The sequence below is a fragment of the Carcharhinus amblyrhynchos genome, chromosome 29, assembly GCF_965287045.1.
Source record: "Carcharhinus amblyrhynchos chromosome 29, sCarAmb.v2.hapA, whole genome shotgun sequence".
Classification (NCBI taxonomy): Eukaryota; Metazoa; Chordata; class Chondrichthyes; order Carcharhiniformes; family Carcharhinidae; genus Carcharhinus; species Carcharhinus amblyrhynchos.
This window is the reverse complement of record NC_137352.1, coordinates 9,519,268-9,544,096: the sequence shown is the minus strand read 5'-3', so window position 1 is coordinate 9,544,096 and position 24,829 is coordinate 9,519,268. Positions and strand designations below refer to the sequence as shown.

At 43.1% G+C, this 24,829-nt stretch overlaps 1 protein-coding gene across 2 annotated transcripts; it reads left to right on the top strand.

Moving 5' to 3' along the window:
- Positions 1 to 312: 312 nt before the first annotated feature.
- hinfp (histone H4 transcription factor) lies at positions 313 to 24,490 on the top strand. Of its 2 annotated transcripts, none has more exons than XM_080214706.1 (11): positions 313 to 391; positions 3,255 to 3,490; positions 6,545 to 6,714; positions 8,905 to 9,131; positions 10,525 to 10,636; positions 11,215 to 11,367; positions 12,470 to 12,547; positions 13,753 to 13,873; positions 16,692 to 16,830; positions 17,917 to 18,041; positions 22,142 to 24,490. In XM_080214706.1, exons 2-11 carry the CDS (start codon positions 3,471 to 3,473, stop codon positions 22,668 to 22,670), a joined length of 1,674 nt encoding a protein of 557 aa, XP_080070832.1. In that variant the 5' UTR covers positions 313 to 391; positions 3,255 to 3,470; the 3' UTR covers positions 22,671 to 24,490. The 2 variants fall into 2 exon arrangements, with proteins under 2 accessions (XP_080070832.1, XP_080070833.1); XM_080214707.1 differs by having other exon boundaries at positions 324 to 378.
- The last annotated feature ends 339 nt before the right edge of the window (positions 24,491 to 24,829 follow it).

The window sequence follows — 24,829 nt, the reverse complement described above, 5'->3', positions numbered from 1 at the left end:
GACCCAGCTAGTTGCCGATTGGTCAGCTGGGTGGCGGGCCGCCTTCCGGGCGCGCTTTCCAAATGGAGAAAGAAGATGTCAATCAGCGCCGATTTTACCCCCCCCCGCAACGGCGGAGTTCACATTCGGAGGAGGTTGTGGATCAACATTAGTCATGGGGGAATAATTAATAATTATTAATGATAATAAATATTGCGGTTAGTGTTTTTTTCGCTTTCCCTGTCGCCAAGGGAACGGACTTCGAACCTGCGCAGGCGCGGCGGTGGGCGAGAAGCTGACATCTGATTGTCGGCGGAAGTGACTTCAGACGCGCGAGCGAAGGCGGCGTGTGGGACTCTGCACTTCCGGTGCCAGCCCTGACCCCGGGGCGGAAAGCAGGTGAGGCGCTCAGGTAAGGCGGCAAAGAGCAGGTATCGGCTCCGGCAGCTTCCACCTCCATTTCCCTCATAGCCGGGGCTGCGGGAGCAGGCTTCATGTTCACTCTTCTTTCCCACCTGTTTACAGGCAAGCAGAGGGGAGACCAGAGCCAGGGGGACAAGGTCTCTGAATAAGAGGGCGCCTTGTTTCAGCCTGAGATGAGGATACATATTCCCCTCAGCGCTAAATTCTCTTAAATTATGATAAATATTAAGATAAATTTTAATCAGAGGATCATTGGGCTAAATTCTCTGAAATTAAGTTAAATATTCCTTTCGGGGTCATTGGGTTGTGGAATTCTCTTCTGAGATGAGGATAAGTATTCCCCTCAGAGGGCTGAATTTTCTGAGGTTAGGATAAATATTTCTCTCAGGGCCATTGGGCTGTGGAAATTCTCTTCTAGGGTTAAGATAAATTTTAACCAGAGTGTCAGTGGGCTAAATTCTCTGAGATTAGAATAAATATTCCCCTCAGAGAATCATTGGCCTGTGGAATTCTCCTCTGAGATGAGGATAAATATTTCTTTCAGAGGGTCATTGGGCTAAATTCTCTGAGAATAAATATTCCTCTCAGAGTCATTGGGCTGTGAAATTCTCTTCTGAGGTTAAGATAAATTTTAATCTGAGGATCATTGGGCTAAATTCTCTGAGATTAAGAAAAATATTTGTCTTTGGGTCATTAGGCAGTGAAATTTCCTTCCGGGATTAGACCATAAGACATAAGAGCAGAATTAGGCTGTTTGGTGCATCGAGTCTGCTCCGCCATTCAATCATGACGTTTTTCTCATCCCCATTCTCCCGCCTTCTCCCCATAACCCCTGGTCCTCTTATTGATCAAGAGCCTACCTATCTCTCTCTTAGAGACGCTCAATGACCTGGCCTCCACAGCCTTCTGCAATTAAATGTTCCACAGATTCACCATTTAATCAGAGGGTCATTGGGCTGTGGAATTCTCTTCTGAGATTGGGAGAAATATTTCTGTCAAAGGGTTATTAAGATAAATATTTCTCTATGGGTCATTGGGTTGTGGAATTCTCTTGAGATCAGAAGTTTTAATCAAAGGGTCTTGAGGATGAATTCTTTTCTGAGATTAGGAGAAATATTGCTCAGGGTCATTGATCCGAATTGTCTTCTGTGATGTGGAGAAATATTTCTCAGGGGGTTATTAAGCTGAATTATCTGCTGAGATGAGGATAAATATTTCCTTCAGAGGATCATTGAGCTGTGGCATTCTCTTCTGAGATTAGTCGTAGATGTTTACAGCATGGAAACAGGCCCTTTGGTCCAACTTGTCAATGCCGCCCAGTTTTTTTTTAACGACTAAGCTACTCTCAATTGCATGCGTTTGGATAAATATTTATCTGAGGGTCGTTGAACTAAATTCTGTGAGATTAGGATAAAGAATGTTAGAATTCATTAGGCTGAATTCTCTTTTAGACTAGGATCTCATATTTCTCTCAGGGTCACTAGACTGGAATTCCCTTCAGAGAGCAGTGGAGGCTGGACCATTGAATTTATTCAATGTTGCATGGAACAGATTTTACATAGATAAGGATTATGGAGGAGAGAGAGGAAAGTGGAATTGATACCACAACCAGATTGGTCTTGATCTTACAGATTGGTGGAACAGGCCTGAGAGGCCAAACTCTTGCTCCCAAGTCCTTTGTTTCTATGTTCCCATCCAGGAGATGAGATGGTCACGAGTTGCCATATTTTAAGGGCAGTTTTAGCGCTGCCTTGCTGTATCCCAAATGTGAGGCTTTTTCCTCACCTTACGACACCACTCTCAAGCCAGCAACGTCAGAGCAAGACTGGGGCCTGAAGTACCAGTTCTACTTTGTCTTGCAAGGTGAAAATATTAAAATTCTTCCTGATAGCACTGTGGATGCTGACAAAGGATCATATTGAGCTCGAAATGTTAACACTCTACAGATGCTGCCAGATTTGCTGAGTTTTACCAGCACACACTTTTAAAACTTGCAACAATAAGTGGATACTCTGATTTTTGGAATGGATTTGGGGCAATCTAGATCTTCAATAGATTCAAAGTGAAAGGTTTTATTTGTGAGTTAGGGCAGGGAATTGAGGTATGCTGCATCTTTAGTGATTATATACATTCTGCTGTAAAACTATATGTAAATACTTTTTATGTAATCTAGTTATGTCGTTTTAAAATGAAACTAAAAATGTGTTCTTGGAAGACTTTGCGGAAAGTCTCCTCACCAGCTGCAATCTTTCTGTTTTAATAGTTACCTGCCAGATTAGAACCCCATGTGTGTGCATTTTCAGTGGTATTTTTCTGCCACCTGAAAATTCTATCCAATGTTCTGTGGCCTGAAATAGTTTAAATGTTTTTTAGTGAACATTGTTTTTGACAAAAACAGACAGTGTAGTGAAAGCAGCTCCACGCTGTTGAGGGTGGCACAATGGCACAGTGATTAGCACTGCTTCCTCACAACGCTCAGGGCTTGGGTTCGATTCCCAGTTTGGGTCGCTGTCTCCAGAGTTCTCCCCGTGCATGTGGTGGGTTTCCTCCGGATGCTTCGGTTTCCTCCCACAGTTTGAAAGATGTGCCATTCAGGTGCATTGGCCATGCTAAGTTCTCCCTCAGTGTACCCAATCGGGTGCCGGGGTGTGGCGACTACGGGATTTTCACAGTAACTTCATTGCAGTGTTAATGTAAGCCTACTTGTGACACTAATTAATAAAACTCCCTTACAATTTAAAGTTTATATCTATATGTTTAAGGGCGATTATCTTCAGTGAGTCAGGTAAACAAAATGGCAGTACACAATGTACCTTAAAAACAGTGTGCTAATTATCCTTTTATATTTTCAGGAATTGTTCAGACCATCAGCACACCCCACTGAAGAACCATTTCCGAAGTAAATCAATCATAGATTCATTCTGCATGGAAATTGGGTTGGGCAACGAGAGGGCAACAACGATGGAACTGTGCACGCTGGTATATTGAGAATCTTAGCATCTTAGAAGATGCAAGCTCTCAGATACTCAAGGTCAACTGGATGAAGGATGTGATTTGAGTGGGACAAAATGGCCAAGCGGAAGAGAGGGTAAATGATTCTTAACATAATATCTAGTGTCCTTAATACACCATGTCAGTGGTCAACAGCACTAGAAAGTATTTTGTACAACGTAGTCAAGTACAACAGAATTAATTGAAAACTCTCAACCCCACACTTCTGTGAAGCCAGGAATTATAGTAAGGATCTTCCAATTCCCATAGCCACAAAAGGAAAATTTACAACATGGTCTTCCAAAATTATGATGAATAGAAGAACTTATATGCGAGCAACTTCAGGCCATAAACAAATGTTCATATTAGATTTCGATAAGAGAAGTTGGTTGGTACCAGCTTTCCAGATGCGCACTTTTCCAATGCTGTTACTAATCTTGAGCTGTGTATTGACAGCGATATAGGAGAAATCATACTTATGCCAACATGGTGGCACAGGTGTTAGCACTTCTGCCTCAGTGCCAGGGTCTCGGGTTCAGTTCTGCCTTTGGTTGACTGTGTGGAGTTTGTGCTTTCTCCCTGTGTCTGCATGTGTTTCCTCCAGGTGCTCCGATTTCCTCCCACAGTCCAAAGATTGACCGTGCTAACTTATCCTTTAGTGTCCAAAGTGGTAAATGCGTGTGATTACGTGGATAAGACTTGAGTAAGATGCTCTGTCGGAGAGTAGTAGCAGACTTGATGGGCCAAATGGCCACCCACTGTACTGTAGGGATTCTATGATCTTGCATCAGGTTGTGCCCTATAGTACTATTGGAAAACCTGTAACTATTGTGGTATGTGCAGCTCAGAATACCGTAAACACAGTCTACATTTAAAACACAAAATGTCACTTTGTACGGCTGGGTAATTTTTCAAGTTCAAATGGAAAAAATATCAAACTGTTGCGTATTACTGAAATTGTACACTGTACGATTAGTATTTTAATTAAATTATCATTTATCAAATGATTTTTAAGCAATGAGTGTTGTAAGGTCTTAGATTCTTCTAAAGATTTTACTATTAGTTGCTTAAGTACAAGTTGGATTTTCTGTTTGGACTCTCAGTAACTTTCCATTAATACAGGAAAAATTTCATGCCCTTTCTGTTTGGGTGCTAAAGCCAGCTAAGCTTCTCCACTGGGAGTGAAATGTGATTGTTGAATCAAAAGCAAAAAATGGTCAACTTTAAAAGATTAATTTTTACAATAGATGATCTGATAGTTGTTTTCAGTGAAAATGTGACGCCTGTTTTGGGGTGGTTCACTATAGAGGATTGTGTCACGAGGGCCAAGTAAAACTTGGAGGTATTTTGGCCTTGCGCTGCAGGAGTGGTTTCACTGGGGCTTCCATGAAAGGAAAGTTAAAATTTTTATACAAAAACAGAAAATGCTGGAAAATCTCAGTAGGTCTGACAGAATCTATGGAGGGAGAGAATAGTCTGACAAGGATCATCCTGACGTGAAACGTTGGCTCTATTCTTTCTCCACAGATGCGGTCAGATCTGCTGAGATTTTCCAGCATTTTCTGTTTTTGTTTCAAATTCCAGCAGTCCAGAGATGTGCGGATTAGGTCAATTGGCCATGTTAAATTAACCCTAGTGTCAGGGGAATTAGTAGGGCAAACGTGGTGTTATGGGAATAGGGCCTGGGTGGGATTGTGATTGATACAGACTTGATGGGCCGAATGGCCTCCTTCTGTACTGTAGGGATTCTATTAGTGACCTCAATGGTAGTTCTTTGACTGTAAATTAGTCTGGAATTTTCAGAAGACATGCAAGGTATTACATAAACATTGTTCAATTTAAGTTCTCTCTAGATGACAATTTGAATACATGACTGTCACTAATAACAGGAGCAGTTTGCAGTGCTGAATTAGACATTTCACAAAGTGTAATGGTGCAGTTTTTAAAGCACATTCACTTAAGCGTAATTTTAAGGCGTCTTGGTATCTCTCACGCACACTGCTTTCGTTTGATGATCAACACTGAGGAGTGCCACACAGTTACAGCCAGGTTCTGGAATGAAGTTCCACACTCTGAATCATCAGAAAGAAGCCAGTTCCCATTGAATAGAAAATATCGAAAGTAAATAAACCATTACCTTTTCTTTCACATTTAATTCTTTAAGAATCATTAAAATCTGTTCAACTGTAAAATTAAAGTTTTTTTATAAGTTTATTATAACTGAATTATCAACTCCTAGGAAGGTGGTCCGAACCTTTTAAAACTCTTCAATTTGTGTAATTAATCTTTTTATAAAAAAATTATAACCTGACAGAGCAGAAGCTATGTAACATCCTGAATTCAATATCAAAGAACAAAGAAAATTACAGCACAGGAACAGGCCCTTTGACCCTCCAAGTCTGCACTGACCACGCTGCCCGACTTAACTAAAACTTCCTACCCTTCCGGGGACCATATCCCTCTATTCCCATCCTATTCATGTACTTGTCGAGATGCCCTTTAAAAGTCACGATCGTATCCACTTCCACTACCTCCCCTGAGTTCCAGGCACCCACTACCCTCTGTGTAAATCTCCTTTAAACCTTGCCCCTCACACCTTAAACCTATGCCCCCTAGTAATTGACTCTTTCACCTCTGGGGAACAAGCTTCTGACTATCCACTCTGTCCATGCCTCTCATAATCTTGTAGACTTCTGTCAGGTCTCTCCTCAACCTCCGTTATTCCAGTGAGAACAAACCAAGTTTTTCCAACCTCTCCTCGTAGCTAATGCCTTCCATATCAGGCAGCATGCTGGTAAATCTTTTTTGTACCCTCTCCAAAGCCTCCATATCCTTCTGGTAGTGCGGCAACCAGAATTGAACACTATTCCAAGTGTGACTTAATAAAAGTTCTATAAAGCATGACTAATTGGCATGACTTGCCAATTTTTAAACTGAATACTCTGGCCGATGAAGGCAGGCATGCCGTATGCCTTCTTGACGCTACTCTTTCCTACTTGCGTTGACATTTTCAGTGACCTGTGTACCTGTACATCCAGATCCTTTTGCCTATCAATACTCCTAAGGGCTCTGCCATTTACTGTATGTTTCCTATTTGTATTAGAGCTTCCAAAATGCATTACTTCACGTTTGTTATTTCTTATTTGACTAGGTGTGATGTAATGGCTGCTGGGAAGAGTATGAAGTATGATTCTCTGATGCTTTTATGCGAATGGGGGTCATGCAGATTCACTGCCTCGGGAATGGAAGATTTCAGCAACCACATTGCAGGGCATTTAAAGGACCAAGCCCAAGGGGATGAAAATGACATCGAACCACAAGGTAGGGTCATAGGACAGTGGATGGTCAGTATAAAATTATTTTGAGATTGAGGATGGTAACTTCTGATTTAAAAACTCTTAGTGCCATACTGAAATTAGGTGCGCAATGTATGACAATAACTAAGAACTAACCAGTACAGTGGTTAGCACTGCTGCGTCACCATGCCAGGCACCTGGGTCCAATTCCAGCCTCAGGTGACTGAATGTGTGGAGTTTGCATGTTCTCTCCATGGGTTTCCTCTAAGTGCTTCAATTTTCTCCCACAAAGATGTGAGGGCTAGGTTGATTGGGCATGCTAAATAATCAGGGGGATTATTAGGGTAATTTGGTTAGGTTACGGAGATAGGGCCTGGGTGGGATTGTTGCCAGCACAGGCTCAACAGGCTGAATGTTAGCCTCCTGCACTGTAGAGATTCTAATCTATGATTGTCAACATTTGGAGTACAAGAGGCTTTCACAGAATCATAGAAACCCTACAATGCAGAAAGGGGCCATTTGGCCCTTCGAGCCTACACCGACCACAATCCCACCAAGGCCCTACCCTCTTATCCCTACATATTTACTTGCTAATCCCTCTAACCCACACATCTCAGGATGCTAAGGGGCAATTTTAGCATGACCAATCAACCTAACCCACACATGTGGGAGGAAACCAGAGCACCTGGAGGAAACCCACACAGACACGGGAAGAACGTGCAGAGTCGAATCCAAGCCAGGAATCGAACCCAGGTCCCTGGAGCTGTGAAGCAGCAGTGCTGCCCACTGTGCTACCGTGCCGCCCACGGCAGAATTTGTTGCAGCTCTATTTTTTCCATTGGCCATTTTTCTCCTGTTCAGAGTTATATATGTCAGGCTATGAGTGTCTAACTCCCGAGTTTCCATCACTGCTGCTCTGTTTTGGCTACTGGAAAATATACAAGGGTAACTTGTAGCCCTGCTTTAATTGATGTATTCTTTCTCTCCCCTTTTGCAATGCATTTTAAAGTCACTTTATTGGCTGTAAAACAATTTGGAAAGGCCTGAGTTGGTAAAACATTTAATATTCCATCCACTGGGACACAAGGAACCAGCGGAGTTTGATAAGCAAGATTTAATAAACCAGTGAAATGTTGGATGAGTTGGAGTTTGCAAAATATTTTTAAAAATTGCACAGCCATTTTCTGACACTTTGGAAATATTCTAGAAATAGGATTTTCTTTTCAGCCATTAAATGTGAGCAGATTCACATTTTAACACAATTTTTCTTGCTCTGGAAGAATTGTGTATTGTCTGGAAATATATTTTCATTATTATGTATATATTGTAAATGTAGCTAAGCAAAAGAGAAACTTTTAATTTTAAATTGCCCAAATTCAGACTAATTGAAAGGGAGAGTCGTGCAATTTTAACATGATCTCTGCTGGCCCATGTTACATCATTTACTGTTTTACAACTGTTGTCTCAGCATTGTGGGAGCAGATGTTTTGTGTTTGCCTCTCTTTCGTTTGACATCAGATACAACAAGATGGCTGTCCTGATTGTAAATTTGTGGCATTTACGTTGGGACAGTTTGTTCCCACTGACCCAAGTCAAATGAACTAGCTATTCAAAAATGGCAAGGAAGAGGTTATGAACTGCACAAGTATACTGACATATCCTGGGATAAAGCTAGATGGCTTATGAGGCAATATAGTAGAAGACAATCCAAACCCTCCACTCTCCAGGATCATAGAATGCCTACAGTGCAAATCCATTTGGTCCTTCATGGCTGCACCAACTCTCTGACAAAGTATCTTACCCAGGCCCCCTTCCCTCACCCTATCCCTGTAACACCAAACATTTATTGTGGCTAATCCATCTAACGTACATATCTTGGGACACTGAGGCAATTTAGCGTAACCAACCTGCCTAACCTGCGCATCTTTGGACTGAAGGAAACCCACGCATATATGGGGAGAATGTGCAAACTTCACACAGTTACCTGGAATTGAACCCTGGAGCTGAGAGGCTGCAGTGCTAATCACTGTGCCTCACAAACAAGGAGCAATTTAAAAGCTTCAACCTCAGTAAATACATCTGGTAGATAACACTGACTTGGGTACTGGAGACGAAACACTGTTTTAAAGGTAGGATGTGGAAACATGATAAAAGTTATGCTCCGCTAGAGCGGAGTAATCCTGTGCTGATCCCGTTTTGTGTATTTGTTCCCTAGAGGAGCATCAATGCCTGTGGGCAGAGTGTGGTTTCTACTCAGTGGAGAGCTCAGCTGATCTGATCCGTCACGTTTACTTTCACGCCTACCACACCAAACTGAAGCACTGGGGCCTGCAATCGCTGCAGGCTCAGACTGAACTCGAGCACTGTTTACTGGATCAGCAGAGCCGCAACGTCATTCCAGAAATCCCAGAGAGTTTTGTTTGTCTCTGGGGCCATTGTGACGTGAGTCAACCATTCAAATCTCAATTGCGGTTCCACGTTTAGTTCTCCACGCTCTGTCCTGGTTTATTTTAATTTTACTCACAAGATGCAGAAAGAAAGTTATTTCTGAACTTCAATGATATAAAGCATAAGAAAGAGCCCTCGAAATGCAGAAAGAACTGTATTGTGGTCGGGGAATGTGATGTTGCCCGGAGGAGGATAGTGACATTTCGAAAAATTCACCCATGCAACATTGCTCCTTTGTCACCCTTGCAGCATATTGACTGATGCAAAAAGTTGCAGATCCTGGAAATTTTTAAAAAATATTTACTTAAGGGAAATGGGCACCGCTGGCTGGCCAGTATTGATTGCCCATCCCTAGATGCCCAAATGCAGTTGAGAGTCAAAGACATGGCTGTGGCTCTGGAGTCATGTGTAGGCCAGACCAGGTAAGGACGGCAAATTTCCTTCCCTAAAGGACATTAGTGAATCAGATGGGTTTTTAATGATGATCTTCTATGCTTTCATGATCATCGTTAGATTCTTAATTTCAGATTTTTTTAATTGAATTCACATTCCACCATCTGCTGTAGCGGGATTTGAACCCGGGCCCCAAGAAGATTAGCTAATTTACTAGATTAATTGTCTAGCGATAATACCACTAGGCTGTCGCCTCCCCTTATCTGAAATAAAAACTGCAAATTCTGGGAACACTTGGCACAGTAAGAAGTCTCTCAACACCAGGTTAAAGTCCAACAGGTTTATTTGGTAGCACAAAGTTTTGGAGCACTGCCCCTTCATCAGGTGAGTGGGAGGCATATACAGACACAAACTCAATTTACAAGATAATGGTTGGAATGTGAGTCTTTATAGGTAATCAAGTCTTAAAGATACAGACAGTGAGTGGAGAGAGGGTTAAACATAGATTAAAAAGGTGTGTACAGTCTCCAACCAGGACAGTTAGTGAGATTTTGCAAGCCCACGCAAGTCGTGGGGGTTACAGATAATGAGACATGAACCCAAGATCCCAGTTGAGGTCGTCAGCAGGCCAGAACACTGATATTCCAGAACACTTTACTGCCAGTGAAGTAGTTGGGAAGTGTAGTCATTGTTTGCTCACAGCAAGCACAAACAGGAGAAGAGAGGGACAGAAAGTTAATGTTTCAGGGCGAGGACCTTTCATTGGAACTGGAGCATTGGATTTGTTTCTGTCTCTACAGCTGCCTCCTTACTGATGGCTGTATCGGTTCCTGGGAATTGGAAGAAGCTCCATTATTTGTGAACTAGCCAGCCAGGCCCTATTCTAATCTAAAAGTGAAACTTGGCACAGATTTGCGCGTTGCGTGTAACAGGTTTTAACAATGCGGTTGAGCTTTGCTGCATTCTTTTTTCAACATTTCTCCTTTCTCTCTAGAGCACTTTTGAGAACCCGGAATGGTTTTACAGACACGTGGACATGCATGGAATGTGTTCGGATCGTGATGCAACCACAGATACTAATTTAATAATTCCCTGCTGTTGGAAAGGTGAGAGCTACTGGAGCTAGACTGCTCAACAAACTCGCTACTTAGTCTCTCAGTTTCTATTTGGCAGACCCACTCCCATCTGACGTGAGGTGACGTTTTAATGGGAAGGTTCCTGGGCAGATTAATTATAACAGGTCACAAGAACTATAAGTAGTCTCACAACACCAGGTTAAAGTCCAACAGGTTTATTTGGTAGCACGAGCTTTCAGAGCACTGCTTCTTCATCAGGTGCAACACTGCAAAAGCTCGTGCTACCAAATAAACTTGTTGGATTTTAACCTGGTGTTGTGAGACTACTTACTGTGCCTACCCCAGTCCAACGCCAGCAACTCCACATTATGGCTACCACAATAACTATGTAACATCTTCCACTGGATATTCCAGAGCACTTTACTCCCAGTGAAGTAATTTGGAAGTGTAGTCATGGTTTGCTCACAGCAGGCACAAACAAAAGAGTCACATAGACTCAGTGTTAACTCCGTTTCTCTCTCCATGGATGCTGCCAGACCTGCTGGGTTTTCCAGTCATTGCTGTTTTTTATTTGGGACCATTCCGTTTCCTGTTTTCTGTCTTTTTAGATTGTGAAGCAACTTTCAAAGTGAAATTTAAGCTACGGGAACATTTACGTAGCCACACACAGGAGAAAGTTGTGGCCTGCCCGACCTGTGGAGGGATGTTTGCCAGCAACACCAAATTCTTTGACCATATCCGGAGACAAACAGCCATGGAATGTAAGTGATATTTCTTTGGTACGTTGCAAGTGATTTGGTTCCATAGTTGTACATTTAAATCATTTCCCCAGACAGAATAAAAGCAAATTGCTGTAGATGCTGGAATCTGAAACCAAAAGAGAAAATGCTGGAAAATCTCAGCAGGCCTGGCAGCATCTGTATGGAGAGAAAAGAGCTGATGTTTCGAGTCCAGATGACCCTTTGTCAAAGGTAAAAGGCATCGAAAGTGGGAAATATTTATACTGCAGGATGAAGGAATGGCAGATGAGCCAAAGCCACACAAACCAGGGGAAAGGCTGCTAATGGCAACCCATGGAGACAGTAAAAGGTTTGAATAGCCAGATGGCAGAGAAACTGAAATCAGAGGGTAAACTGTGACAGGTGAAGATGTGGTGGGAGAGGTAATATTGAGAAAAGGGAGGAAAAAAGATCCCACCTGTTCCTCCCTCCCCCATATCTTCATTTGTCACAGTTAACCCTCTGATTTCAGCTTCTTGGCCATTCACATCTTTTATTCTCTCTACGGACTGCCATTAGCAGCCTCTCCCCTTGTCTTTTGTAGCTTTGGCTCATCTTTCGTTCCCTCACCCTGCAGTGTAAACATCTCCCTGCTTTCTAAGCCTTTTAACTTTGACAAGGGGTCACCTGGACTCGGAACGTCAGCTCTTTTCTCCCCTTACAGATGCTGCCAGACCTGCTGAGATTTTCCAGCATTTTCTCTTTTGATCTCCAGACCAGAATTCTATCTTTGAAACATGGCGCCTTTGTTACCTAAAGCCAATTTAGGGCATGTAAATGAGGCACATAATAGGGCTCCCAACCACTGCATCCTGCCAAAAAGCGGCAAATCATTTCTGGAGTGAGCTGCAATCGCCAGTTGTTAAATAGTTTCTTGAGTGGATTGATTTGCTGCCCCAATGTGACAAACATCTGTGAAATAAATGTGACGCTGGTGTAAAGCCACTGACTTCAAACTAGGTTGTGGTTGTGCATGCCATTCTATGCCATTGACGCAGGCACAGAACTTCACAAAGGCAGCGTGTGAGTACAGCACTGAACCTATTACTAAAAGAATCGTGTGTCGCAATTTTTGTTTCACCAGACCAACGTTTTCAATGCTCCCACTGTTCAAAGAGATTTGCCACTGAAAGGCTACTCAGGGATCACATGCGGCATCATGGTAAGCAGAGTTTTATGCTGTTGCTTATCTCTATATCCAGGATCTTTGCACACACGCTCCTGGCCCTTTCAGTCACACTGTCTTGAGAATAAAATAGTTTTCACTGACAGTGTGGCACAGTGGTTGGCATTGCTACCTCTCAGTGCCAGGGACCTGGGTTCAATTCCGGACTTGGGTGACACCATGGATTTTACACCTTCTTCCTGTGTGGGTTTCCTCTGGGTGCTCCGCTTTCCTCCCACAATCCAAAGATGTGCAGGTTCGTGGATTGACCAAGCTGAATTGCCCCTTAGTTATCAGGGTAAATATGTGGCGTTAAGACCATAAGATATATAGGAGCAGAATTTGGCCATTCGGCCCATTGAGTCTGCTCTGCCATTTAATCATGGCTGATCTTTTTTTCTCATCCCCATTCTCCTGTCTTTTTCACATAACCCATGATCCCATTATTAATCAAGAACCTATCTATCTCTGCCTTAAAGACACGCAATGATCTGGCCTCCACAGCCTTCTGCGGCGAAGAGTTCCACAGATTCACCACTCTCTGGCTGAAGGAATTCCTCTTCAACTCTGTTTTAAAGGGTCGTCCCTTTAGCCTGAGGTTGTGCCCTCTGGTTCTAGATACAGGGATAGGGCCTGGGGCCTCCTGCTACGTAGATTCTTCTATGAACATGATTTGTGCTCCATTTTAATAAATTGCAGTCCAAGTAACCTCATCCCTTGAACATTTTTAATGCATTTCACCATCTGCAGGTAATTTCCCAGTTTCCCCTTCTTAGCAGCGGGAGCCACTTAGTTGCTGCAAACTGTGGGGTGAATAATAGGGTATTATGGAGATAGCTGTATTTCATTGTTACATGCCTATTGGAGCAGGTTTGGGAAAGTTCAATACAGAACTGGTATCGCTAAGCATTGAATGCTCGAGTGATGGCCTTTACACAACATCAGCTAAGTAACACAGTAATAATCCTTTCCCCATCCCTCTCAGAAGAAAACTCACTTCTCTCAAATCAAGATTGGATATGAAAAATCTTGCGAAATAATTAGGGGAAATAAAAATGGGATTTTAGTGTTCCTTCTCTTTTGCATACAGAAACAGTCAGTCACCCTACACCTCAGTAAACCATTGACTGTCCCTCATTTTGAGGACATACATGAAATACTCAGCTGGGTTTGAGAGAACATTGAATATTTTGTTTTTCTAGTGAACTATTACAAGTGCCCATTTTGTGATATGACCTGTCCAGCACCTTCTGCCTTGCGGAACCACATCAAATTCCGCCATAGCGACGAGAAACCATTCAGATGCGAGTACTGTGAGTACAGGTATGTCCTTCAGTTAAAACTTTGGCCTATCTTGCCCAGTTGTTCCTGCTTTCCCACCTCCATATTACTCTTTGCTTCCCCATAGTATGGATTGGATCTGGTTTTGCTGTGGCTAATTTTACTTGTGGTGATATTTTCTCCCTCAAATCTATACACTTTTGCTGCTGTTTCACAAACCAATCAAAACAAATCTCTCAATTTACCCTCTCATAACCTTCATAACCTCTGATCTTTTTGAATTAAGTGGAGAAAACTCCAAAGGGTGACACTATGGTTATCGCTGCTACCTCACAGCGCCAGGGACCCAGGTTCAATCCCGGCTTGGATAACTGTCTGTGTGGAGTCTGCACGTTCTCCCTGTGTCTGCGTGCATTTCTCCAGATGCTCTGCTTTCCTCCCACAGTCCAAAAGATGTGCTGGTTAGGTGCGTTGGCCATGCTAAATTCTCCCCCCTGTGTACCCAAACAGGCACTGGAGCGTGGTGACTAGGGGATTTTCACAGTAACTTCATTGCGGTGTTAATATAAGCCTACTTGTGGCACTAATAAAATTTAAATAACTTTTAATCCTTCCATCCTGGTAAATTTGCATTCTTATGTGCTTCCCATTAATGGGGTTCCTAAACCCATTGAAACAGTGCACCTTTCCAGTCAAAAACAACTTCCTTTTAGAGCTGCTCTCCAGTAATATTTATTCATGCAGGCATGGTCCTGTTATTCTATTTTCTAGCAATTTAGCTACAAGTAATTTGTGGCAATATGACAAATCATTTTCAAAAATCCATTTAAACCATTTCCTGTGTCCTGTTTTGCCTCATAAGAGTTTTGTGCTATTCAAGCTCATGACCTAATATTTTAGATATGCATTAACAAAACCCAACATGCTTGCAAAAGAGAAATAATATGCTGAGCATCAGACCTTTAAACTTGGCCAAGTAAAAAGTAAAGTCAAAAAATAAAATTATTGGATTGCTTCAAGCTGAAGGGTCACTTCCCACGTTAGCTGCTGGTACTTTCAAACAGGGAGTTAGTTGGGCAAAAAGGGGTCACAAAATGTCCTTGGCAGGCAGGATTAAGGACAATCCCTAGTCATTTTATACATATATTAGGAACAAGAGAAAGAGTTGGTCCACTCAAGGAGAAAGGAGGGAAGTTTTGCGTCAAGCCAAAGAAAGTGGGTGAGATCCTTAATGAATACAAAGGAGAGGAACACGACAATTGATAGTGTCTTGGAAGGGTGTGTAAACCCTCCAGAGCATTTCATCATTACGAGGGAGGAAGTATTAGGTGTATTAAAAGGCATTAAGGTAGACAAATTCCCATGGCCAGATGGCATCTCTCCCAGGTTACTGAGGGAGACTAGAGAGGAAATTGCTGGGCCTCTAACAGAAATCTGTGTTTCCTCATTGGCCACAGATGAGGTAGCAGCAGATTGGAGGGTAGCCAATATTGTCCCGTTATTTAAGGAGGATAGCAAGTATAACTTGGGTAACTATAAACCAGTGAGCATGACACCAATGACAGCAAATTGTTGGGGAAGATTCTTAGGGTTTGGATCTATACACATTTGGAACTGAATGGTCTTATTAGCGATCAACAGCATGGTTTTGTATGAGGGAGGTCATGTCTCGTTAATTTGATTGGAGCTTTTTGAAGAGGTGATTAAAATAATTGATGAGGGAAGGGCCATGAATGTTGTCTACATGGACTTTAGTAAATAAAGCATTTGACAAAGTCCCTCGTGGCAGGCTGGTGCAAAAGATTAAATCGCACAGGATCGGGGATGAACTAGCTAGATGGATTCAGAACTGGCTTGGCCATAGAACTGTAAGAAGTCTCATAACACCAGGTTAAAGTCCAACAGGCTTATTTGGTAGCACAAGCTTTCAGAGCACTGCTCCTTCATCAGGTGAGTGCAAGTTCTGTTCACAAACCCTGTCAATACCCCTCAGGATCTTAACAATTTTGATGAAGTTGCCTCTTACTGGGCAGTTTAAATGTCCTGCAATTACACTTACCCATCATTCTATTGACTTTACAAATGAAGTTTACTTTCCATCCTTCAGCAGCCTGTAATCTGCGCTTGTAATGTGGCCAATCTGCTATTCCGTGCTATGGTTGAAAAATGTCTCGTTGAATAACTTCTCTTTCGCCTCTGTGATAGAATGGGATGTACTTTTTAAATTTTAAATTAGTGGAGAATCCTTGTATTTTCACTGAGGTCTTTACTGATTTTTTTCAACAGAATAGATCTGTGCCTGCTTCCACAAAATCTCAGCATTTGAGAAAGCAAGCATTCCTGGTGACAAGTTCCAGTTCTGTGCTGCAATTTGCATTGTGGCCTTACAGTATTATTAGCGAGTTTTGAGAACTGTGCAAAGATATTTTAGGGAGGCATGTGATTTATTATTGTCACATGTATTAGTATTAAGTGAAAAGTATTGTGCCTTGCGTGCTATACAGACAAACCATACAGTTCATAGAGAAGGAAAGGAGAGAGTGCAGAATGTAGTGGTAGTCATAGCTAGGATGTAGAGAAAAATCAACTTACTGCAAGATAGGTTCATTCAAAAGTCTGTTGGCTGCAGGAGAGCTGCTGTTCTTGAGTCGGTTGGTATGTGACCTCAGACTTTTGCATCTTTTTCCTGACGAAAGCAGGTGAAAGAGAGAATGTCCTTGATTAAGCTGGCTGCTTCGCTGAGGCAGCGGGATGTGTAGGCAGAGTCAGTGGATGGGAGGCTGGTTTGTGTGATGGATTGGGTTTTGTTCACAACCTTTTGGAGCTTCTTGCATAATTGTTGTAATGTGTTTCCTCCCAGCTGCAAGAACCTGGTGGATCTAAGAAAGCATTTGGATACACATAGCGAGGATCCAACTTATCGCTGTGAGTTTGCAGGTTGTACATTCAGTGCACGATCCCAGTATTCCATCAAGTCTCATTACAGGAAGGTCCATGAGGTAAGCAGTTGAAGGCAGTGTAAAATTTTGCTACTTTTTTTAGGAAAGTGGAATCTGTAATGCCCAAGAGCACTGCCAATCCACGTAAGGCCACGGCCCTCCACCTGATGTGAGTTGTTATATCGATAATGAAATCGTTTTGAAACCCTTGCAGTGATATGATGTTTGATCACTGTTAACACCAAATTAAAGTGTTAATGAAAATTTTAAACCGGACTAAACTCATGTTGTATTTCCCTATTGTATATCAGAAACACTAGTTTTGACTTTCTGAAAGGTCCCTTTTCCTCAGAGGGATTGAAGCAGATGACTAAATTGATCTTTCCATCATAAATGGTTGTTGGTGAAAGCAGGATTTCTGTGTTTTCTCCCTTGCACCTTTCCTTGATTTATCCCACTCAATGTAGAACTGGAAAAGCAGGCACGTGAGCAGTTTGGTCTTGAGCAGCTTGAGCATCTACTAGAGCATGTTTAAATTGCTGGCACTCATTTTTTTCCACCATATTAGTTTCAACTGCATATTAATTTGACTCTTTCACACAGGTGCTCAGTTGCTCTCCGAAAGCCAATTTTCAAGATTGTCAGGAGGATTGGATAGTCAGAAGCTTTTTCTCAGGGTGGAAGAGTCAATTACTGAGGGGCATAGGTTTAAAGTGTGAGGGGGGCAACATTTAATGGAGATGTACAGGCAAGTTTTTTTTTTACAGGGGTTGGTGACTCACTGCCGGGGGGAGTGGAAGCAGATATGGCAGTGACTTTTAAGGGGCGTCTTGACAAATACATGAATAGGAAGGGAATAGTGGGATATGGTCCCCAGAAGGGTAGGGGGTTTTAGTTCAGTCAGGCAGCATGATCAAAGCAGGCTTGGAGGACCAAAAGACCTATTCCTGTGCTATAATTTTCTTTTGTTCTCTTTTCATTACCTAATTTTGGAACCAAATTGCACTAATTCTTCATTATAGTTATAAATGTTTCTACTCCCTACTTATTGTAGGGGCTCAATCTTTTTAATGAGTTATGACAGGCATTTATCTTAAAAGTCTTAACAATGATGTGGTGTAACTGTGCACATTATGACTTTTCCAGGGAGATTTGGAACCCAGATACAAATGTCATGTTTGTGACAAATGTTTCACCAGAGGTAACAATCTGACTGTGCACCTCAGGAAGAAGCACCAGTTTAAGTGGCCTTCAGGTCACCCACGATTCAGGTGTGTTGACCTTTCATGTGCTTTTAACGCTTTTTCATTCTGGGTTTCGTGTTGGGTGGGATACAGTTTGTTAGATGAGAGGGGAGGGTCCTCTACCAATCTAACGAGCAAGAATAATGATGCGCAAGAATTGGGGTAGCAAACCAGATGACATCCTGTTTCTTCCCTGCCCCTCCACCATCACTCCTGTGTCCAGGAACTCTTAAATTTACAAAAGCAAGTTTGTATGTAAGTACATTTTTTTCCGTATTAAGTATGACAGAGACCTTGACCTGGATAATTCATTTTAAATTGCAGTCAAACTATAAATGACTTGCACATGTGCCTGTCCAAGGGCAGTGAATTTACTTCCATTTCAGAATAGTAACTGCTTGTGCCAATTGACACCGTATAAATGTTCCAACTCTGGAAAAAACGGTGAACTTTTAGAATGGGATGGTGAGTGTCAGTTTTGTTGAGTTGTTTATCTTTACTGTATCTAGGTTGAAGTCATATGATCCCAAGGAAACTGGGTCAAGTTGCTGTCCTTTCATATTTCTTCCGGTTAAAAAACAAATTGTTACTGTAGGATTTCTTACCAGAACTAAACTAGAGACTCAGAGCACTGGTGGTTCACTAGGAAGCCTGGGTTTAACTCTCAGCCAATGCAAGACTGGTCTTTAATTCCGCTCCTTATTCGTGCTACTGTGTTACTTACACTTCATTTCCATGTTAGCTGCATGGGATGGCACAGTGGCACAGTTGTTAGCACTACCACCTCACAGCACCAGGGACATGGGTTCAATTCTGACCTCAGGTGACTGTGTGGGGTTTACATGTTCTCCCCATGTTTCCGTGGATTTCCTCCAGGTGCTCTGGTTTCCTCCCATGGTCCAAAGAAGAGGGCTAGGTGAATTAGCCGTGCCAAATTGACCATTAGTGTCAGGGGGAATAGCAGGCTAAATATGTGAGGTTCTAGGAATAGAGTCCGGGTGGGATTGTTGTCAGTGCAGGCTCAATGGGCCGAATGATGTTCTGCACGGTAGTGATGCTATGAAATTCCAATTTTGCTGCTTTTTTTATTGGATTGATGGGAGGCATCTCTTTAACTGTATCAAATGAGTTAATGCAGCCACAACTCAGCAATGCAAAGTTATCCAAAGTCTGGCACTGAGTGAGTTAGCAGTCTCGGTTACAATGACCATTGGAATGGCTGCTTTGGAAAGCGGAGCTGCTTTGGATCGAGCAGTTGTTGTTTGGCTGTGCTAAGAGATCTTTACGACTATCGAATTATTCCAGCTGTGTTGAGCAGAAGGCTGTTTCATTCCTCAGAATGGCCTTGAAATGAAGAACGGTTTCTATTTTAGAGTCCCTTTCAGATTTGAACAAAATATGTAAAGAAATACAAAAAATGTGCAGTTATTAATTTGGGAACAGTTTGCTATGGGTAAATGGTCTAGGGTCATGACTAATCTGAAGCTTAACTCAATCCACTGGACTTTGCTTACCAAAACTATTGATCTTGAGTTGTAGATTGTTAATTGAACTAGCATCTGCTGCTTTTTTTGTGGAAGAGTTCCACACTGCAAGTCTGACAGTTCTGGAACTCTGTGCGTGCACAGTAGTCCTGATCTGTCAGTTTTCCCGTTTGCTGGCCAGCTTGATTGTGGCCCCCATGACAATTCCCATGCCAGCCCTGACCCCCGTCCTGGAGCACCCTGATGTCTAGACCCTTGCATCCAACAGTAGTAGGCCCCCCGGCAGACAATTGCACGCACACGCGCACGCACGCACACACACACACACACACACACACACACACACACACACACACACACACACCCCTCCCCAGAGCCTACCCTGATCACTGGCCTCCCTCCAACCCAGACTGATCCCCATGCAGACTGGCAGTGGGGTGCCCCACTCCTTGGCACTGCCCCATGCCTGATGGGCTGTGCCAAGGTGCCCCCTAGGTGTGGGCACTTTGCCCCTTGGGCAGTATCAGGAGGCACAGACTGGCATTGCCAAGGGGCCCATGCCCAGGGACATCAATCCCCTGCTGCCCACCCCCCTGGGTCCCCTGCCAACTCCCTGATTGTTCCCCCCCTTCACTCCAGCGGGGTCTCCTGCTAGTTCTCCGAACATGGGAAGCTACTCTAAACTTCCCTAGAGTGAAGTACTCCAGGTGGGGTGGGAGATGCTAACTTGCCATGCCCGATAATCACATGCAAAATAGATTTAAAATATATTAAAAACAGATTTAAATCACTTACCCCTCTCCCCAGTGGTTTCCAGTGCGGTCCTGACTGTGACTGTTCCCTGGCTTTGGGAGACGCACGTGCATCAGGAATGCAAATGCGAATCTGGCAAAATGGCTGACACACAATTTTTCTGACCACATCCACCAGAAAATGTACAGGTCGCAATGGGAGAATCACCCCCAATGTTTCCTAATTTCTCTCCTGAATGTCTGTGCTCTGGTTTTAAGGCTATGTTTCTGTAAGATCATAAGATATAGGAGCACAGTTAGGTCATTCAGCCCATCAAGTCTCCTCCACCATTCAATTATGGCTGATATGATTCTCATCACCATTCTGCTGCCTTCTCCCCATAAGCCTTGATTCCCTTATTATTAATCAAGAACCTATTTATATGTGTCTTAAAGATACTCAATGACCTGGCCTCCCCAGCCTTCTGTGGCAATGAGTTCCACAGATTCATCACTCTGGCTGAAGAAATTCCTCCTCATCTCAGTTTTAAAGAATCATAGAACTCTACAGTGCAGAAAGAGGCCCTTCGGCCCATCGAGTCTGCACCGACCACAATCCCACCCAGGCCCTACCCTCATGTCTCAACATGTTTTACCTGCTAATCCCTCTAACCTACGCATCCCGGGACACTAAGGGGCAATTTTAGCATGGCCAATCAACCTAACCCGCGTATCTTTGGACTGTGGGAGGAATCCAGAGAACCTGGAGGAAACCCACGCAAAGACTAGGGGAATGTCTGTGTGGAGTTTGCACAATGACCCAAGCCAGGAATCAAACCCAGGCTCCTGGAGCTGTGAAGCAGCAGTGCTAACTGCTGTGCTACCGTGCCGCCCTTTTACTCTGAGTTCTTGTCTCTCCCACTAGTGGAAACGTCCTTTCTACTCTGTCCAGGCCTCTCAGTATTCCAATCCAACCCCCCCCCCCCCCCCCCCCCCCCGTCTTTTTAAAGGCCATCGTGTAGACCCATACTGCTCATCTGCTCCTGATATGACAAACCCTTCATTCCTGGGATCGTTCTTGTAATCCTCTACCTCCAGGCAGGACAAAATGTGCCTGAACTGGTCAGTAGAGAAGAAAAAAATTGAGCCTGTCCTTTTGACTACTTGCTTGTGGAAACAATGAGCACATCTTAGAGCAGAAAAGTAGCTTTCACCTGGACTGACGTATTGTTTTGCCCAGGACTGAACTTAGGTTTATGGTCAGCTGTTCCCAATCTTTAATGACCTCACTCGGAAAGACACTCACATGGTTTGTAAGGTATGTTGGCACAGCGCACTGATGCACTTGTCCTGGGTTCATATCTGTCATTTCCCACATAGCAGTTCATGAGTATTAACTATTATTACAAATCAATACTTTGCAGGGAGGGGGAAAAATAAAACTTCTCCCTGCTCACAAACTTCTGCTGACCCTGGCACCTTGCTTGAAAAGGACTAGGAGAAGGTCATAGAATCCCTATGGTGTAGAAGAGGCCATTCGACTGTTTGAATCAGCACCAACTCTCTGACACCCAGGCCTCAAACATTTCCCATGGCTAATCCATCTAACCCACACATCTTGGGATACTAAGGGCTATTTAGTATGGCCTATGCACCTAACCTGAACATCTTTCGGACTGTGGAAGGAAACTGGACCACCCGGAGGAAACCTACACAGACATGGGGAGAACATGCAGACTCCATACACACAATCACCTGAGACTGGATTTGAACTTGGGTCCCTGGCACTATGAGGTGGCAGTGCTAACCACCATGCCACCCAGGTCCCCTCTCTTGGCTAAGGTCAGTAAAGCAGAGAAAAATACCACAAATTGCATGTTCTCACCTTTCCCACTCATGTTCATTCATACAGATACAAAGAGCATGAAGATGGCTACATGCGTCTGCAGTTGGTACGTTATGAGAGTGTCGAGCTGACGGAACAGCTGATGAAAGACCGGGAAAAGCAGGATGGTCGCATGGACAGCACGTCGGAGAGTTTGGTTTTGTCAGAAGCAAACCTAAGAGGGATTATACTGGAACCAATAGAGGAAACAAACAGTGAGGAACCTGACCCAGGGAGGCAGAGCCCTGACGCTCTGAACTATTGTACGCCCGAGTACGTGGAACATCCCAATCATGATGAGGCTGCTGGTGGGGACCACCCCCAGGAATCACAGTTGGATTCCCCCGACTCGAGTAAAAATCCCATAATTCGTGTAGTCAATCGGACAAATGAGCACGGAGAAAGTGAAACCGTTTACTACGTTCTGACCAATGCACCGCATACCCCAGGGAACACAGACGTACCTGGTGAGGACATGAATATGGAGATTGAGGGAACCTCCGCTGACAATATAGAAAAGACTGCGGAAGAACTAGGCATTCAAATAATTGGCTAGGATTAACCACCCACGCACATCACCACTTTTCTCGATGCAAGTTTCAAGCCGTGATCTGATCTGTATATTCTGTTTTACTTTTGAGTCAGGAATGAGCTTTTGCTGCAATGCTGTATCGGTTTTGGGTTGGTCAACATGGGGCTGTATTATATATATCATGTTTCTTTCTAATTTACCCCTCCCTTCAAAATAAGTGGTTCATTACATTCTACCTGTAGCGTTGTCAGGCGCGGTGCAGCCCCTACTAAATTATGCTTTAAATATTAGGTCAAACAAATCTGTTGGAAAATAAATTTTGACGGCTGGTGGGTGGTCAGTGTGAATACAGCAAATACCAGCAATTGTATTTTTATTGTGTAAAAGTGCTCTGGAATTATTACTGTTCATTTTTGTGAAATGCACTATCTTTATTGCCCTGCAATCCTTTTCATAAACAATTATAAAATAACTCTTCCTTACTCTTGTAGGATTTACTGTTGCCTTCAGGTATTGCCATTATTTTCCTCCTCCTTCGGGTACCATGCCCAAAGGTAGATTGGCAGTCACTGTCCATGATTTATGTTTTGTTTGCCATTGCCTTCGCAGAATGGTTGACCTGGAAGCTTTCCCCAGTCTTATTGCCTGCCGTCAGACATTTTTGGAAGGATCTACAGGCTGATAATCGACCTGTTTGATCACGTTATAAACACACCTTCCTCAGCCATCAAGTCCTGACATGGGACTTGAACCTGAAGCTCCCAGATCAGAGGCGGGGTGCTAATCCCTGTGGCCACACAACCTCCACTGTTTCTTTACACAGGAATAATAACGTGATCGCTGAAATGTTTGAATGCTTTCACTTGTGAGCCCTTGATCCCTGCTAGCTTGATGTAGAAGCATTAGAGAGCGTCACAAGGATCCAAATGTTTACGTGCTGTAACTAGTATCTTACCATGTCATGCTCCAGTTGTTAAGGACCTGTTCTGGTTCAAATCGAAACACCATCTGAACTCAATAGTAAGGATGTTTCTGAGTGACTGATCACTCCTTCACCTCATTATTCTACAACCCATTGTTGAGTTTGTACTTTTAACTTTAGTTTGCATTGCAACCGCCCAAGAACAAGCAGAATCAGACAGGCTGAAGAGAACTTTATCAAGAACACTTTAATTGAAGATTTAATTCCCGTTGTGTTTGTGTGCATAAACCAGTAATGGGCAACCTAAGATTAGTGAGTGGGCTGCATGATTAGCCCTTCTCCATCTCTGGGCCACAAGATCGAAATCGGGCTTGTTCACTAATCACGACGCCATGAATAAGATTAAATATGTTTAATACATGTTGAATATTTCATAATGGGTTATATAGAAAATGCTTAATCATTTATATATTAATAGAACTGTCATCAACTTCAAATAGTAAAAACAAAAGAACTATTTATACGTTAGGTGCAGAGGGAATGTACTGCTCTCACACTCAAGGGCGTGCCCTTGATTTACGTGGAAATCACTTCTGTCACACCAGTAATAAAAAACAACCACATGGACTGACATCAGTAGAATATGGCAACCCTGTGCACTGGCAACAATCAAATAAAATATAGAAGTTTGCAAATTATGTTACAGTTCTGTTAAACGTTGGTTAGGCCACATTTGCAATACTGTGTCCAATTCTGGTCACCACGCTCTGGAGAGAGTGCAAAAATAGTTTGCCAGGATGTTGCCTGGTATGGAGGGTATTATCAATGAACAAACTGGGATTGGTCTCCCTGGAAAATTGGAGGCTGAGGGGCGACCTGATTATAAAATTATGAGCGGTATAGATAGGGTGAACATAGAACACTACAGCACAAACAGGCCCTTCGGCCCACGAGTTGCGCCGATCACATCAACACCTAACAGTTGGAAGCTTTCTCCTTGGGCGGAAATGACAATTACAAGAGGGCACAAGTTCAAGTTAAGGGGGGCAATTTAAATGGAGATGTGCAGGGGATTTTTTTTTTTACACAGAGGGTGGTGGGGGCCTGGAATGCACTGCCACATAAGGTGGTTGAGGCAGTTACGTTAGCCACATTTAAGATTTATCGTGATAGGCAATAAGAACAAACAGGGACTAGAGGGATATAAGTGGTTGGTTTAGATAGGTAAACGTGATTAGTGCAGGCTTGGAGGGCCAAAGGG

What these genes read in the sequence shown, in the direction of transcription:
- hinfp (XM_080214706.1), top strand. Translation starts at nt 3,471, where the DNA reads ATGGCCAAGCGGAAGAGAGG. An exon ending in GTCTCTGGGGCCATTGTGAC is followed by an intron (nt 9,132 to 10,524) that starts GTGAGTCAACCA and finishes CTTTCTCTCTAG; the next exon opens with AGCACTTTTGAGAACCCGGA. An exon ending in TCAGGTCACCCACGATTCAG is followed by an intron (nt 18,042 to 22,141) that starts GTGTGTTGACCT and finishes TCATTCATACAG; the next exon opens with ATACAAAGAGCATGAAGATG.